This window comes from Manis pentadactyla, chromosome 6 (genome assembly GCF_030020395.1).
Source record: "Manis pentadactyla isolate mManPen7 chromosome 6, mManPen7.hap1, whole genome shotgun sequence".
Classification (NCBI taxonomy): Eukaryota; Metazoa; Chordata; class Mammalia; order Pholidota; family Manidae; genus Manis; species Manis pentadactyla.
The window spans coordinates 119812925-119830349 of record NC_080024.1 but is presented as its reverse complement, the minus strand read 5'-3'; the positions used below and the strand labels follow the sequence as shown (position 1 = coordinate 119830349).

General features: G+C 35.9%; 1 protein-coding gene across 9 annotated transcripts in view; it reads right to left on the bottom strand.

The window, feature by feature from the left end:
- The window catches only part of GREB1L (GREB1 like retinoic acid receptor coactivator), a 244688-nt gene that overhangs the window by 106051 nt on the left and 121212 nt on the right, over positions 1–17425 (bottom strand). For 8 of the 9 annotated variants that reach the window (XM_057504077.1, XM_057504079.1, XM_057504076.1 and 5 more), the window contains 4 exons: positions 15459–15618; positions 15053–15250; positions 6383–6559; positions 1779–1955 (listed from right to left, as the gene is read on the bottom strand). In XM_057504077.1, the coding sequence (XP_057360060.1) occupies positions 1779–1955; positions 6383–6559; positions 15053–15250; positions 15459–15615 (709 nt within the window). In that variant the 5' untranslated portion in view covers positions 15616–15618. Of the gene's footprint in view, positions 1–1778; positions 1956–6382; positions 6560–15052; positions 15251–15458; positions 15630–17425 lie in introns of all 9 variants that reach the window. The other variant, XM_057504078.1, reaches the window with a different exon arrangement.

Sequence of the window (17425 nt, the reverse complement as noted above, 5' to 3'; positions counted from 1 at the left end):
AGGAAACTTGAGTCCATCTAGGCTGCCTTCAACCTTCTAACATCAACCTTATTTACATCCAAAAGCAGTAGCAAAGGAAAATTTACAGGCAGAAGAGAAAAATTAGAAATGATCAAATTCTTATTATTTCTCAGTTCTTATTAAGTTAAATAGGTAGACAATATTCAAGGTGATTACTGATTATGCAACACCAAGCTTCTTTTTAAGTAAGCTGATTTTAATGGGCTCTGGTATAAAATTTTAGTAATATGCACTGATTCAAGTAGATAGCAAATACTAAGACATTCTGTGGGCCTATAATTTCCAACTGAATTATACTATATGTTTTACCATATTAGTCTTTAAAGGTAGCATGTGAAAAAGGAAATACAAATTGCTATAAATGACAAAGTTAATTACAGAGGGTCCTTTAGAGAGTTTCCAAGTTTATAAGCTTTATCAAAGGGTTGGAGGCAGTTTTCTATAACCCTCTATGCTATGATCTTTGAAGAACTGTTGTATTTTGGCCTAAAAGGATATATCCATATTATGTGCATTACACGCATATATGTATATTGATATTGTATGTTCTTATAAATGTATATATACACATATACACTTCCAGTTCTAAGTAACAACTGCTATAAACATCAATTTTAGAAGCCACTCAGGATCATTGTCCCACAAACTATTTCATTTATTCTTTACCAGAAAGATGAATTATCTTTGAGCACTAAGTAAGTTAAAAATATTTTATGCAACTAAAACAAAAGCTAAAAGAGGCAGCTAAAAGGCAGGGAGGGAAAACCTATCCTATTTTTACCTTTCATTAGGGTTTATGACTTTAAAACAATTTTTCTAAAGGAAAATTCTTTTGACTTTTTTAAGATAAAGAGTTATCTATAATTCACCATGCTTGTGATTTGAAGGTCATAAGCTTTAGGTTCTGATGATACCTGGCTTGGAATATGCGGCCATTTCCTAAGGAGTTATATAATGTCATTTCAAATGCAACCAAGAGGGATTACAGTGGAAGACTCAGCTGTAATTTGGGTTTACTGCGCTATTTTTCATGGTCAGGCCGAAATCTTCCACAGACAGCAAAGGGAAACATTAAAGACAATTCTTATATTGTCTTTAATAACATAATGTCAATAACTGAGAAAAAAATATTGGCATCTAAGGAACTGCTCAAAAGAATATGGATTAGATATTCCACCACATTATAGTAACGAATAGAACTTGTGGCAAATCCTATGAACCACATGAATATGTAAGTTTTCAACTGGATTCAGCTCTGTAAACAAATTAGCTAAGTTCTTTCTAATTGAAAAGAAACAAAAGTTTGCTAACATAATAGTGCATTTTCCCACGTATTATGAAGAGAGCATTATTTATTCTAAAGTATGCTTAGCTCTTATTAAAATAGAAAAATATAGATGCTTAAGAATTACCAAAGAGCCTGAATAAAGTAGAAAGAGCATCTGACCAGGAAACTCACACTCTGAAGTCCTTTCTAAATGACCAAAGAGCCAGAAAGTGTCTGCTTTTCCCCTGAAAGCTGCCCTTTACCCTCCCAGGAGACAAATACACAGACACGTACTTTCCTAAACCTGAAAAGTCTCTATTAAAAATAGCAAGGAGCAAGTCAAATAACCTGCCAGAGGGCTTTACACTTTTGGATAGCCACCTGAACTTGGGATATTTATCTATATTACACCTGAATTCTGAAGCCTGTATGGGCCACTTGTCATTATTGTACCATCCTCATTCCCTTCCCTTCTGGAAGTTGACGCTACCTTTCCAGCAGATAAGAGGTCCCTTCGACAGTACGCCCTGGGAGCTTCTGACTAGGTAGTACTTTAAGTGCTTCTGCTTCTTTGGCTGGGTGGTGAGCTTCAAGTTAATGTGGTTGGAAAATTCTGTGAAATACCGAAATCCTCTTTCTCCACAGCCGATACAGTTTCCAGAAAACCCTGAAAGGAAGAAAACCAAAGTTACTGATGGCCTTGTAAGTTGATACAATACCTTTACTATAAAAACCATAAAAATATTCAGTCTTTGACCCAATAACTTCCTAATTTCAAGAAAATAGTTCAAAGGAAAGAAAGCACAACAAAGTTTAAAGCAGAGTTATTTTATAACAGTGAAAGAGTGAAAATAATTTAAGTGCTTCTCTAAAAGGATAATGCTTAAGGAAACAGAGTGGATAGTATCATGTGACAAAGCTTATGTAGTTGACATAATAATAAGAAAAATTTAGTCCTAGAAATGTCCATTATTTATTCTCCACACAGTCCCTTCTTGGAAAAACTGCTGGCCCTTGTTCTCTCCCCATGTGGACTTGCCTCCAGGGCCACAGTTGACTCAGTTTGAGACAGAGTCTCTCTCCTGGAACTTTGAAATCAATACAAAAATCCAGTCAGATGGTACTAGACCCTAGATTTGTGAGGCTTTGTAAAATGGAACCCAAGTTGGGGTTATATCAATGACCTGCCAGCTGAAGTATGCAAGAAAAAAACTGTGAATTAGAAGAGGAAGCTGGTCTGCAGGTAGGAAGGCATAGGAAGTGATGGGTAAAGTTGGCATTGTCATCTTTCCAGATTCTGAGTTTAACTGTAGTTTCTGACATGAGTTATCTGAGATTCCCATTTCCTCTTTATTCAATCCCCCTTTAGTCAAACTAGCTCATTATTCATTTAGATCTAATATCCAAACAGTTCTCACTCACGTTAATCAAACAAAATAAAACTTTCAGTGACCTGTTTGGAGCAGAGGACTGTGAAAGAAGAAGAAATGGAGAATAGGAGGATGAGAGGCCATCCCTGATTAATTGGAAATAACTTTTCAGCCTCCCTTAATACACAGAGGAAAGTGTGACAGGAAGAGAGTGAGTTCCTCTAGTTGTGATTGGTTAAGATACAACTTATGCAAAGCAGTTGTAAATAAGAAAGGGCATCCCAAATTGCAAAAATACAATATCTCTATATATAAATAACTAACAGAAAAATAAATTTACTGATGAAGTGACACTCTTTTTAAACCCCACACCAACCTGTTATAAAATTAATGGTGATAAATAAAGAAAGAGAAAGGCCTTGAGCATTAAAGACAGGGTATCTCACGATGTCCTAATCTCAGAATGTTAACAATAAATTCAGAAATGGCAGCACAATTCATTGTTATTTATTCAACAATTATTTATTGAGCTGCTACCTGGGTGCCAGGCATTGTGCTAAACAAGAGGTCATAACTTTCAATCAGCTATATAAAATTAGTAATTCCATGTAATTAGTTTATTACTATCACTCAATAGAATTACATAAATCATTTAGAATATATTCAGAGATGGATTGCATTTGAGAGCATATGGCTATTTGCCCAATACCTTGGAGCATAGGCAAAAAAAAAAAAAAAAAAAAAATTGTCAGTGGCTGCCTAGTTCACCAAGTTTCTAAAACCATCTGTCCATGCATCCATCCACCCATGCATGTGTGCACACATCCATTCAACAAATATTCTACTGTGTGCCAAGCACTATCTCAGGTACCAGGTTTTCAGCACAGAACAAAGCAGTGCTGTGTAACTTACACTGTGCTGTGATCATCATGCCTTGATGGAAATTTGCCTGTCTTGTGAGGCAGTTATAGCACATCCCAAACACAGTAAAAAACTGTTGGAACATTTCAGCTAAAATAAAGACAGTGCCAAAAAAAAAAGGGGCTTATCTGATAGGTCCAAGTAGTTCATGAAAGATTAGTGTGAGAATTAGGATTAACAAATTACTAAGATTATCTTTTATCTTTTCCTCTGCCACTCCTGTGAAAAGCAGGAATGTATAAGGAGGGAGAAAAGCAATGGATCTGGATAATCTTCAGAGAACAGAAACTTCACATTAATGATGAGAATTAATAATATTAGAGTTAGAATCCTACAGTTCATTTTTTTGAGCTCTGTGCGTTTTCAGTATTAGCCTGGGTTCACGAGAGACTTTATTTGTTCAAAGTTCATCATCACAAAAAAGAACACCTCTTACAGCCTGAATACCTTTCTAGTTTTTCTGTCAATCAAGTCTTCCAATTGCATGGTTTATTCGGAATACATGAACTGCCGTCTGTATCAATGTATTTTTTAAATCAGTTCCCCCTAGTCTTTGGAATCTGCATACTTTATATAAAAATTTAGACAAATTGATACTGTAGAACACAGGGATTTTAGTATATTTGAAATTTAAACTTTTTCCCCCACTGCATCTTAATGCATACTAAAGTCACCCATTGTAAGTAAGAAATGTTGGATGAATATTAACTTTTGGATAAAGAGTACCAAAAATCTCAACAACATGTTTATCTAAGGAAAAACTTCGACCATTTTGTTGCACTACCCTTTCACCTGGAGGAGTGGTTAATAAAAAGTATGTCCATTTATGAGGTTAGGGAAAGTAAGTAAAGTTCCAAGTTGCAATATAATCATTTATAAGAAATATGTATTTGGTCATTCAGATGACCAAAATTTATTTCTCAGATATATTTGGTCTTCATCCACAGTTCCTGAAAATGCTTTAAGCCATAAAGGTGAAAAGGGTGTCTTGTTATGTCAATAGAGAGACTTGGACCCCACTCAAGGGTACAGGCTGTTTAGGGGGACAAATGTGAGGGTGAGAACTTTCAGCTGCCAGCCCCCAGCCCCTGGGATGAGGGAAGGCAGAAGGGCTGGATATGGAATTATCCAATGATATAGTCAGTCATGACTTACACAATGGAGCCCTCACAAAAACCCAACAGAAAGCATTTTGCTCTCTCTTTACATCCTGCTTCTCTGTCAGAGAGAGCTTCAACACTTGGGGAACCAGAAAGCTTCCTCATGTCTCCAAGACAGGCCCCAAGCTCCACAAGGATAGAACCTCCTTTATTTGGAAACTTGCCCTATGTATCTCTTCACCTGATTATTAAATTATATCCTTAACAGTATCCTTTATTAAACTGGCAAATGTTGGTGTTTTCTTGAGTTCTGTGAGTCCCTCTAACAAATTAATCGAACCTAAGGGGGAGGTCATTGGAACCTCCAGTCTGTAACTGGTCAGTCAGAAGCAAAGGCAAGAGCATGGGGCTTGCAACTGGCATCTCAAGTTGGAGGTGGAGGACAGTCTTGCAGGATGGAGCCCTTAACTTGGGGAACCCATTGCTGCTCGGGGCAGATAGTGAATTGAGTTGAATTCTTGGACACCCTGCTGGTGTTCAAGAATTGCTTGGTGTCATGTGTAAGAAAACCCCCTCCCACGCACACACACTGGAATTGGGTCCAGGGACCCAAACAGACATGTCTATAAGAGTATTTAATAAATATGATGGAATGGTAGAATAACTACTATTTAAAGAGTTAGTACTATGTGCCAGGCACTGTGCTAGATGGTTGCCTTATACATATCATCTCATTTGATTTTTACAACCCTCTGTAAGGTAGGCATCTATATAAATTGGCCACTTTATATAGATAAGGAATCTGAGACTTCAAGAGAAGTAGCTTGCTCAGGTTCTTAAAGTACTAAGTGGCAAATCTGGGATTTAAACCCAGTTCCAATTCAGAAGCCCATGGTCTTTGTTGTCATCTTCCTGATTACATAAGATTATGAAATCTATTATTACGATGGGGTTTTCTGTGTCTTTTCCATGATATATTCTAGAAGGGTTCTCCTAGTCATAAAGAATCATTGAGCAAAGAGGCATTCTAAGTGATTTTGTATGAGTGATTATGTCTAATTCAGAGCCATAATAACAACTGTTTCATTCCATCAAACTATGATGCTTTTAAACTGCTAAGAAGTTTCCCAATATCATTTTACCATAACCAACTAGGTTGTTAGCTCTGAGATAAAAGACTGTATCTTATTATTTTAGTGTCCCCAGATTTCTCACATCCAGATAAATGATTCTACAGAGAGTAAATCCTACTTTGTTTTATAAAATACTAATTTTTGATAAATCACATGCTGTCCTTTAACACCTGATTTAAAAGTTTCTTCAATAAGGCAAGTCTTTTTTTTTTAGTTTTTTATTAAGGCATGATTGATATACACTCTTAAGAAGGTTTCACATGAAAAAACAATGTGGTGACTACATTTACCCATATTATCAAGTCCCCACCCATACCCCAACGCAGTCACTGTCCATCAGTGCAGCAAGTAAGGCAAGTCTTTTGACAAATAAAAAATCAAAGCTAATTTTTAAGAAGTTACTAAAATAAAAAATGTTTCATACTTGAACTAAACTATATTCATACTTGAACTATTTTAAAAATATATATAAACTATATATTTTTTAAAACAATTCTGTGATAATTTAAAATAAACTTGTATTTTACCTCCTTCATCTTGGAAGGAATTTTATAGGTGTGAAATACTCACCTAAAAGTGCATTTTTTCCATGATCATCTGGCAGAAATCGCTTGTCTACAGCACACACTAGGATGTGTTCAGGGAGATTGGGAGACTTGGCCCCCACCAGGAGGAATCCTGCTGGGATGTCAATTTGTTCCATACACAGAGATACCAAACGCAAATCCTTTCCTGCTTGACAAAAACCTAAAAACCAGTGAAAAGGATACAATGAAATGTTGAGAGAGGGGTTTCCTCATCACCCATCTGGAGAGTAGATTTACTAGTGGGAATGAATTACTATTAGGGACTATTAGGTACTCCAACCAGAAGACAAGTCTGTCATATGTGCCCCTTTGAGAAGAGCCGAAAAGACACTGAAAGATGGTATTTCAGCCAGCACTGATGACTATATTTTCTGATCAACAAGTAAGGCAAGTGATACAGACACAGAAAACTTCTAAAAATGTGTGTAATTTTTTATGCATAGGTAATAGTGTTTTTGCTTTCAATGAAAAGTCGCCTCTCTAACTGGGGACAATCATAAAGCAGAGAACTCTTCATTTCTCAAAGAGAGAGATTGAAGCTCAAAGTCTGATGACTCATAAATGAATGGGCCAGAACTAGAATTCAGACCTGTTAGGTTATTTTCACTAGATATGACATGACAAACCATGACAAAACCTCACACAACCACTTTGTATTCCTAAATATATTACACTAATTGATTAGTTTATCATTTACTGAAAATTATTTGCCACTGATACTGTCCTAGGCCTGGGGATAGAGTTGGATAAAATGTATCTTCTTCTAGATTCCCACTGTGGTCAGTTGGAAGGATGTCTAAGGAACTGATAATCACAAAACAATATTACATAGGACAGGCATTTTCTGCAGCCAAGCGCTGACTTTACGTTTTCTGGGAGATGATTAGAGTCCTTGCTGCACTCTAGTCATGTAATTCCTTGAGAGTTGAGACATTGCAGAGCGACCTGGAACTGGCACCTCATCCAAGCTGAGCCACTACTATCCTACCTTTCTGACCACAGTTGATCGGTTGGTGGGACCTGACATAAACCAGGCCAGCTGCAGCCTTTTCCCTGGGATTCTGAACATGGAGACAGGGACAGGATGGCAGCTCTGGTCCTTGCCCTGTGGGAGAAGCCTGTCAGCAGAAACGGGACTAGGGGGAATGTTCCAGCAGTGCTTGGATGCCTGACACCCAGCTGTGTCCGAATTTCCTATGGTTTGGTCATGATACCTTTGGCTTTGGAATTCTTCCAAGAACTTCCTCATTCTGCCTAAGCTAGTCTGAGCTGGGTTTCTGTCACAACCAAGAGACTGAATAAAGGTAAGACAAATGCTATTTCAGAGAGTTGTGGAAAATGGAGGATGGTTGCTTCACTCTCCAGCACAAACCTAAGCAGAATGTCATCACCATCACCTAGTACAAAGGAGGGAAGAACCATGTTAGACTTCTCCAGCATCAGTACATATTATGATGGTAACCAAATGCCAACAAACAGTGGATGCCATCAGTTAGTAAAAGAGAAGAAAAAAGAAAACAAAATCAAACATTGTATGAAGCTCTGGTGCATATAAATTTACCAAATGGTTTGACTTATCAAACCTCAAAAGCAGACATAATGGAATTGGAAAAAGTCAACAGAAGAAAGACTAAAAATGACAAAAACAGTGGGGTTCAACCATTTCAAGCTTGTAGATCTTGTAGCATTAAAAAATTCAAGTTTAAGTGTTCATGAATTGAGAAAAATATCTAAATGTTATTGTAAATTCTTTAACAATTTTAAATGAATCTGTATTTTACTACTTACAATGTCATCTATATTTATTTGAGAAATGGTCACTTATAAATATGAATTATGTTATTTGTTCAGTTTACAAACACTTTTTGGAGTCTGTGGATACACAGAACGCCTTACAAATTCTGCTGTTCCCATCCTCATTAAGGGACAGGACTTACTGGTTTGATGATGATGACGATGATGAGATTGATGGCAGCTAAGATCTAAGGAGCACATAAGCCAGGGACAGTGCTAACACTGCATAGATTATCTTATTTAATCCTCTCAACAATTCTAGGTAGATACTACTATCTCCTTTTCAAAGATGAGAGAAATTACAGCTCAGAAAGGTAAGAGAACATGTCCAAGGTTACACAAAGAGTCTAGTACTGTAAGACATGGGTAGTTTGCTATATAAAAACAGACAAAAAAAAATACTATTCAACTTGGCAAAAAAAAAAAAGCTAAGAACAGTTATAATTCAGAGTAAAACCATCAGAGGTGAACATAGACTTTTTCACCAAAATCTAAACTATTAAGTCTAGGAGACATTTTAAAGTCCCAAAAGGGGCACTAAATTTTTTATTCAAAGGAATTATTGATTTGTGTATAGACAGTAAACTTAGAAACACATTTCCTACTAAGAAGTAGCAGCTTTTGTTGTTTGTGACTTGCTCCAATAGGCAGAACATATAAAAATATCTTCCCCAAAGCTGTTGATAAATTCAGTGATAAGAGGTTCACAATTGCCTGTTTATGAAAACAGAATGCTTGGGGAGCTGTCTCTGTCTCTAAGAAGTGGTAACACAATCTTCCTACAACTTTGACTCATGTTATGTTAGAAAGAATAGACTAGATGGAACCACAAGTTTGTACTAATTTGTGCCAATTTACAAATCATTACAAGCTTTTTAAAACATTAAAGCTATCTGGAACTTCAAGATCGGATATAGCACTTCCCCAAAAATTTATAAACTCCCAGGGACTGGATTCATAAAGGCATTCCATGACACCTGGGAATTATAAGTGAAACTCAAATGGACATCAATACCAATTTCCAAAAACTAAAAATTATTCTAATATCCTATTTTTAAAACAGAATGCTCTGAGGGCCTTCCATGCTACACAGGTAGGAATGTGGAAACCATTTGAGTGAATTCAGGACTCACTTGGCTGAACCTATATCAGTGTGTGGTTTTGATTATTACACACTTTTAAATCGTTATTATTAACAGCCAGATGTATTGGTATGTTGCTTAATTCATACCCAGAATGGGCTATTAGTTAATGACAGGTAGCTTAGGGAACACTGACTGTGTTAATGAACACAGTCTTTTTACAAATGTGCCTAAAAATGCTCTTTGCTAGATATGAAAGCTAGATTTAATTCTAATTCCATTCATCAAATTATAAAATTATACAAAATGCACCAATATGTTCTAAGACACTAAAAAAGCAATGTTAACACAAAATTTTAGTGATCTAATGTAATTTGCCATTTCATATAAGAGAGAAAAGTTTCTCTCTTCCAGTACCATGTTATTTGCAGAGAAATTCTGCAATAGCAGTCTGAAACCTTTTCATCATGTAAAACAAAATGCAAAAATTACAAAAATAAGCCAGGTCATCCTTTTAATCCTAAAATTTTTAAATTACAAAATTTGGGTATTGAAAGTATATTTTGACTTTCATTTTATTTTATTTATAACATTTAATTTTTGAATTTGTTGACAAAATGGTATCATCAATTTAAAATAAGTAGCAACTACTATGATAAAAATGTAGACAATTTTTTTCTCGTATGCATAAATAATATTGAAGAGTATAATCATATACCGATCTAAAATAAATACTTTGTATTTAAAATCAATTCTTTACCACATGCCATATATGACAGAATTAGCTTTTAAATTCCTAAAGGATTCAAAAGATTACATATTACTATAAGAGATTTGTGAGTCAAAGATTGAGTACTACTAACATACTCCAATCTCTCTAATATGTAAATGAGGAAAGTAGGGGCCCAAAAGGGTATGAAGATGGCCCAAAGCGACATACCCAGACCAGAAAATATGGGATTAGAACCCAGATCTCTTTACTCCAAGTTAGGCCCTCCTTCGTCCTCATTAACATCTCTTTGATTCGTATAATGCTCACCTTCCCTCAGTCTGATGTAGGGCACTCTCCTCTGGCTTCTTTGCCTCTTTCTGCTGAATCCTGTCACCCAAGTTACCAGGCTGAACCCTAGGGGGCACTTGCCACAACAGGCCCTGCCAGTTATGGGCTGTGTTGGCATCTACCTCTCTCATATCTGATGAATCCTTAAAATGCATGGTTTTGCAAACCACAAAGGTGACCCACGTTTAGAGAGAGTGACATTTCTGATGAGATTTTAAAAGCAATACCTTGCAGCAAGGGAGATTAAGGGGGAAAAGTACAATTTTGGTTCTGGTCTTAAACAGGAATAGAGTCAAGAAGACAGTGTAAAGAACACATTAAGAAAGCCGGGTTTTCTATGGAAGTAAAATGACTTCAGAGTGATTTCTGTGGCAAAATGAAAATTCCACAGTCCACTGAAAATAAGAGGCACTACTAGTTTTCTGCACTACAGCCTTAGAGCATTTTCCCATTTATGATGAGGACACCTAGAGGTCAACAGTAATAATTACTAAACATGATTGAATTGTTTGAGAAGCATGTTTTCTATTCTCCTCTTAAAAAGATTTTTAAAGAGGTGCCTGCAACACTGACAGGAGAAAATGTCCTATCTTTTGCTAAAAAAAAAAAAAAAGCCCACAATGGTAAGAATATGTAAAAGGAACCAACTGAAGGTGCTCCCAATGGCAAAGACTGGAACAATTTGAGCAATAAAATAAACAAATAAAATAGTATTGAATTATAACCCAAAACATAAAATAAAACCCAAAGTATAAATGATAAAAATAAATAACTGGCTAACTTAAAAAATGGGGTAGTAGGGACAAATTCTCACACATTAAAATTTCAAATAGTTTATGTAGCTACTGCCTCCTCAAGGCGGTGGAGAATAACCCACATTCTTTAAGTGTAGGCTGAGTGTAGAGACTTCCTCCACAGCATGGAAAGTTGGGAAGAGAGTAGAGGTAACACTGCCTCAGCCAGATTTATGTCACCATCAATAGTCATGAATCATGCTGATAGTATGGGATGATAAAATATGATGAAAATGGCATTTTACCCATGACCTTCCTCCCCCAAACACATAACCACAGTCTTCAGGAGAAGAACATCAGACAAATTCCAATAAAGGGTCCTCCTGACCAATAATTACTAAAACTGTCAGGGCCATCAAAAACAAGGGAAGTCTGAGAAACTGTCACAACCAATAGGAGCCTAGGGAGACATGACAACACAATCTAATGCAGTGTCCTGGATGGGATTCTAGAACAGGAAAAGGGCATTAGGTAAAAACTAAGGAACCCAAATAAACTATGGACTTGAATTACTATGAAAATTAATAATGTAACATGTTAAAAATTGGGAGAAATATAGGGATATATATAAACTCTGTACATTTTTCTCAGTTTTCCTGTAAATATAAAATTATTCTTAAATAATAAAGTCTATTTTTTAAATGTCCTATTTTATCTTCTTGCCTTCTATTTACTCTCCAAGACAAGCCATACAGACAATTTAATTAGGAAGAGAGAGAATAGGAGAGAAAGAACAGACAAGGCTGAGTCCAGGAAAAGGGTCAGGAAGAAATCAATCCAAGGCCAGAAATGGCTGCAAAATCCAGAGACGTTCCTAAGCTCAGTTTCTAAGTATTCTGAGAATAGGCTCACCTGCCAAAGGTTTGACCTTCTGCTATGTGCTATTAACCGACTGCTTCCTGTAAACCCTCATTCTTGGGATTCAGATCAGCTAATTATATACAAAACATATCATAAAGGACCCCCAATTAAGAAAAAACATTATGCAAAGAGCAATATTTAATTTTTTAAGATTGAAAATAAGCTCCGCATGTCTGCAAAGAAGGTAGGTAATGAATCTATGAAATATGATTGTATTTCAAGACCTACAGGATCCAGATATGCGGTGTAGTAGATAGTTTCTATTTTCCCACTATTAGAAATGCATTATTAATATAATAAAGATCAAATAAGAAATCTCAATTAAAACCTCAAACAAAATGAAAGAAGAAGTCTTACTACTCCCCTTTAGGGTAACTTTGAATTACATCTGAACTAATCCAAGAAAGATAGGATCTATCTTTTGGAAGCTACTGGAAGATCTCTGAAAGAGTACCCTAAGGAAGGACCTAAGCCTGTTTACTGTACTCAAGAAAGATAAGCTATCGATGTGCGCATACAAATAACAATTGATTTGACAAACCTGCCCTTAAATAGTTCCATTTTCTGAGAGTAATACTGAAAGGCTGGCTTAATACCGACACTCTTGCAGCAAGTGATTTTAATTTTAAAAAGGAATCAATACTACAAAATCCTTCTTTGTAAGCTTCATCTGCATTTCCTTAAGAAAATAGCCAAGTTTTCACTTCCCAGAACTAGATCTGCCTTCTGCAATTATCTCCAACTTGAAGGTTACAGAGTAATCTAAATGGGGGGATGGGACAGTTTACCGTAACAGTTGTAAACACAAACTAAAGTAATCAAAGCAGTATTTGGAAGCCTAAAATTTGGTTGCCCTTCACCCCTTCAGACAATCAACTGTCTCCCAGCAGGGTAGGAACCTACACTATTCCAATAATTTACATAAGAAATTAGCAACCAAAATTTACATCTGAATGGTAACCCCCAGAAGCCCATCAGGTATTAAGTATCTGCTTATCTAAATTGCCTCTAAAAATAGCTTTACCTTCCTTTAAGTCTTAGGTAAGAGGATTTCCCATGAAGGGAAGGTGGTATGCTGAAACAAGTCCAGATATTACACTGCCTTATTTTACTGTCAGTTTTACACGGAAAATTTCAGGGCTGTTATGCTTTGAGTGAGAGGACTCTTGTAACTACCTTGGAAACAGCGAAACTGAAAGAACTCGGGCCAGCCTATAAACTTCGCTTTTTGTTTTTAACAGCCACCTTCCCGTGGATTAAAGGGGAAAAGGAATAACGAATCTGTAATTAATTAAAAGAAACCAAAGTAGCTGATGTGGGAATCTCCGTGCAGGACTAGTGTTTTCCCGTTGTCTTGGAATCTGAATCTTGTGCTTGGGTGGGCTAGTTTATTTTTTAACTCTGAAAAATTGCACATTCAAGTTTCCCCTGTCATCTCTAAAACGAAGATTACCCTCCCCTTAAACTTCACATAATTGCTACAGGGTAAGAGTACTGTTCTCATGTTTTAAAATTCAAGAAATATTTGCTATCTGCTAGATCACTGACTTTATATCTTGGTGAGTGCTAAACAGGTTTCCATACTTGGTTATAAATAACACCAGTGTCAGATACCCTAAAAGGCAAACTGAGAGCACAGAAAAAAGGGGAATTCCTCTGCGATTTGTTGTATAAAATTCGATATTTCAAAATCATTCTCTAAAGCTTTACCCTGGTTCTGTTTAATTCTTATGTATAACAAGATTCTCAGAGACAATCTAACAGTTTAAGCACTATTTCAACATCTAGTTGTTAACTGATAAATATGAGTTAACCGATTAATTAAATAAAAGTCATGAAAACGGATATAAAACAGTTAAGTGGAAACTGAATACCACTTACCTTCCATACCTCTACAGGTTTAAAGGCCTTTATTACATCAATAATGAGTAAACTGATATATACTATATTAAGTCTGGGAAAAAGAAACCAATCCTATGTGGAAGCAGATTTAGAAGGAATGATGTGCTAGAGGCAGGCCCAACTCAAAGAGCAGTAGTCCTAACTGCTAGAGACCATTTGTAGTGAATCAGGGCAGATAAACTACTAGTCCGGTCTTTGAGCCTTTCACAGTTTATCAGATTCTTAAAAAGAGAGAGATTAAGAGTAGAAAAGAAAAAAAAAGTCAAGAGAAAAGAAAACTTTCCAACAGTGCAAACTTATTTATCTGGCTTTACACATTTAAATCTCTAGTTTATCCTAAATTATTTATACTTCAAGCTTTGTAGAGGGAATGTCCTGAAATTTTACCCCTCTCTTCTCCACCCCAAGATTTTCATGCCTTGGAATCACCCCCAATCCAAGTCATCTGTGTATAAAAAAGCTCTGGCTAAAATGGGTAAAATAGAATCTACCTGCTAATTAGGCTGATATGGCCAGAAAATAGCACTGTGTAACACTAAATGGAGGGGAGAGAGTATATTTTTAAGTTGTGACATCACCAAAACCATGAAATACTGAGCTTGTTTTATATTAGGGTTTTCTTTATAAAAGTGTGGTTAAAGTGTTGGTGGAATGGGAGGTTGACAAAACAAATGGGATTATCAAATTATGTACACTTTTATCTACTATAGACAGCAATATGCTGGATGAATGTTCAAAATAAATGGAAAAGGTAATATGAAAATCTGATATCTCTATTGTTTTGGGGGTGGAACAGAAGGAGGAAGAGCAAATACTAAAAACGTTCCCGAAACAGTAGCATTCTTGCAGGAAATACCTGCAGCACGGGAAAAGCCCTGACCTGGGTCTAGCCTGCCTTTGCCACATACCATCTCAGAGAAGCCACTCAACTGCCTGACTCTGAATCTCAGTCTCTTCATCTATAAGATGGGGTGATAAGACTTGTCTTGCTTATAGACACCCGCTATGAAGTCATCATAGAGGATCATGTGAGTACGAGCACCAGCATTCCTCATTCCTTTCTGTAATCACTGGTTTCCAGCTTTGAGCACCACATGTAATGACTGGAAACTCGCCAGACAATATTGTAGGGATTGAAAAAAAACAAAACTGAAGCCCACCGTCAGTAGTGCAAGATCCTTCTGGGGCGGGTTTCTGTGCGTAGGGAATTGGTGGGCTATTCGAGTCGGACATTTCTTCATCATCTTCATCATCTTCCATTTCATTAACTGTTAGATTGTTAGAAAAATCCAGGCTTCCATTTTGCGTGTAGCGGTGTACCAAATCTTTATCCAGATCCTCCACCTTGGGTTTTACATCTGGGTGAGCAAATAAATTATAGCTGATTTAATAAAAAGATGAGTATTGGAAAATAATCAAAAGAAAAACTCACAGTTTTGAAATATCTGAGGACAGGGAGACTAGCATTTCCTAATATTTAATCAATTTATTTCAGAAGTCCCCAGACTTGGAATTCCCACTTCTTTTTAAAAGGAGTCTAGAAATGTGTGGAATTGAGAAATTTACCTGCAGATGAGAAAGGATGCTGGTCAGGGTCCAAGTATAATTGAGAAAAAATGGGCCGTGGTACCACACTACTACATCGGAGAGAGGCTTCTATGGAGTTGTGGAGAGCTTCCTCAAACTGAGCAGATTTCAGTTGCCCAGCATATGAATTCCCCATGGTCTACACCACCCCTCAAGGGAAAAGTGGAAGAAAGGAGAAAATTGATATAATTAGAGGATTATATGTCTGCAAAGTACATGTATAACTGATATAAACTATACCCATTTATCTTGTTAAGATATGAACTATATAAACACTACCTCTATTTCTTAAGACAACTTGCATAAATTATGTTCTACCACTTTTGCTTTTTGTCTTTACAGTGCAAACTTCTTAAAGAAAGCCTCTTTAAAGGATTTTGTATCTGAGAATCAAATAGCAATAAATGCTTTTTACATATTTCCTGGTAGCAGTGAGCAGTATACAGAGATTTCCATCAAACTGGCTGAGTTTATCAAAGCTTTATTAGAGATTCCTATGATTTGGAGGAAGAGCTTGAATCATGTTTTGGCAACCTTTCTCATAATAGGTAATAAGAAACTAAGTGCCATGGATTTAAATTAATAGGTTCCTCTTCACAAGAAAAAAATTGTAACTATGTGAGGTGATGGTTATTAGCTAAACTTATTATAGTAATCACTTTGCAATATATACATATATCAAATCTTTGTGTTGTACACCTAAAACGAATGCAATGTTATATGTCAGTCATATCTCAATAAACCTGGCAAGAAATAAATTATTAGGTTCCTTTCTTACAAAAAGGTTCCTTTCATAACCAAAAGTATATACATGACACCCAATTAAAAGTTACAAGTGGAAGAAAATCAAAGTCTGTCAAATGACATTTTCCTGAAATACTGTTTTTATTCAAGCTCCTAAGACTTCCCCCAGGTACAACTATAAACACTCAAATTTTCTAAAGCTCAAAAGTGATTTAATTTTCAATGGATGGCACACATGATCAAAACAGGTGGGGGGGATGGAGGAGGCATATGCTCTGTCACTAGCATATGCTTACACAGTAATGCTTTCTCTATTAAAAATATTCACTGATGAGTGGTAACGTGTAACTACCAAAGAAATCAAACATGGTTCTTGCAAGTTCTCATACAGTCTACAATCCAAGTTAAAAACAATCGTTTATTCACAGTTCTCTTTTGTGCTGTTTGTCCCATTTCATTTTTTCTTTCAAATGGACATTTGTCACTCTTAATTATAATTAGTGGAGTCTAGTATTTGACTTTCCAATTCAATTCTGAGATCTTGGGGGAAATATTTAAAACCAGAATTGAATTAAAAAAATTGATACATCAAGCTTTTTTAATGTGTCTTGTCCAATTAATAAATTAAATGGGTTTGAAGAGATAGTATCTTTTCCCAAGCACATTCCAAAAAACAGAAGGTTAATCATGCATTCAAGACAAAAGTGTTTTATTTCGTTTTTATTCATCCTCTTTGCTGAAAATCTTTAGAAAATAAAAACAGATAAAAAGAAAAAATTTCTAACCTGCCTTAATGGTTCTGTACATTTAAATCTGGATGAATCTCTTTTGACAATTTCTCTATTTTGCCAAAAGTATTTTAGGTACTGAAATAAAAACCCAGCCCTAAGTAACTTTATTTAGTTACTTAACTAAAATTAACTATTTGACCACTAGTATGGGTATGCAATATGTGTTAAACTGTTATGGAAATAATTACTGTAATATGCCAACTAATTTCATAATTATTAAAACCTGTCATAATGAAAACATTAAAGTTCAATGCTATTTTTCCTTTGTAACAAAATTACATGTTACTATTAGAAATCTTTACTTTCTTCCTTGAAATACCAGAAATTCTTCTGTAAAATAAACACATCTCATCAAGACTCTCTGTAACTGGTATAATTACCAGAGGCCATCCTGTGCAGATCAAAGAAGCA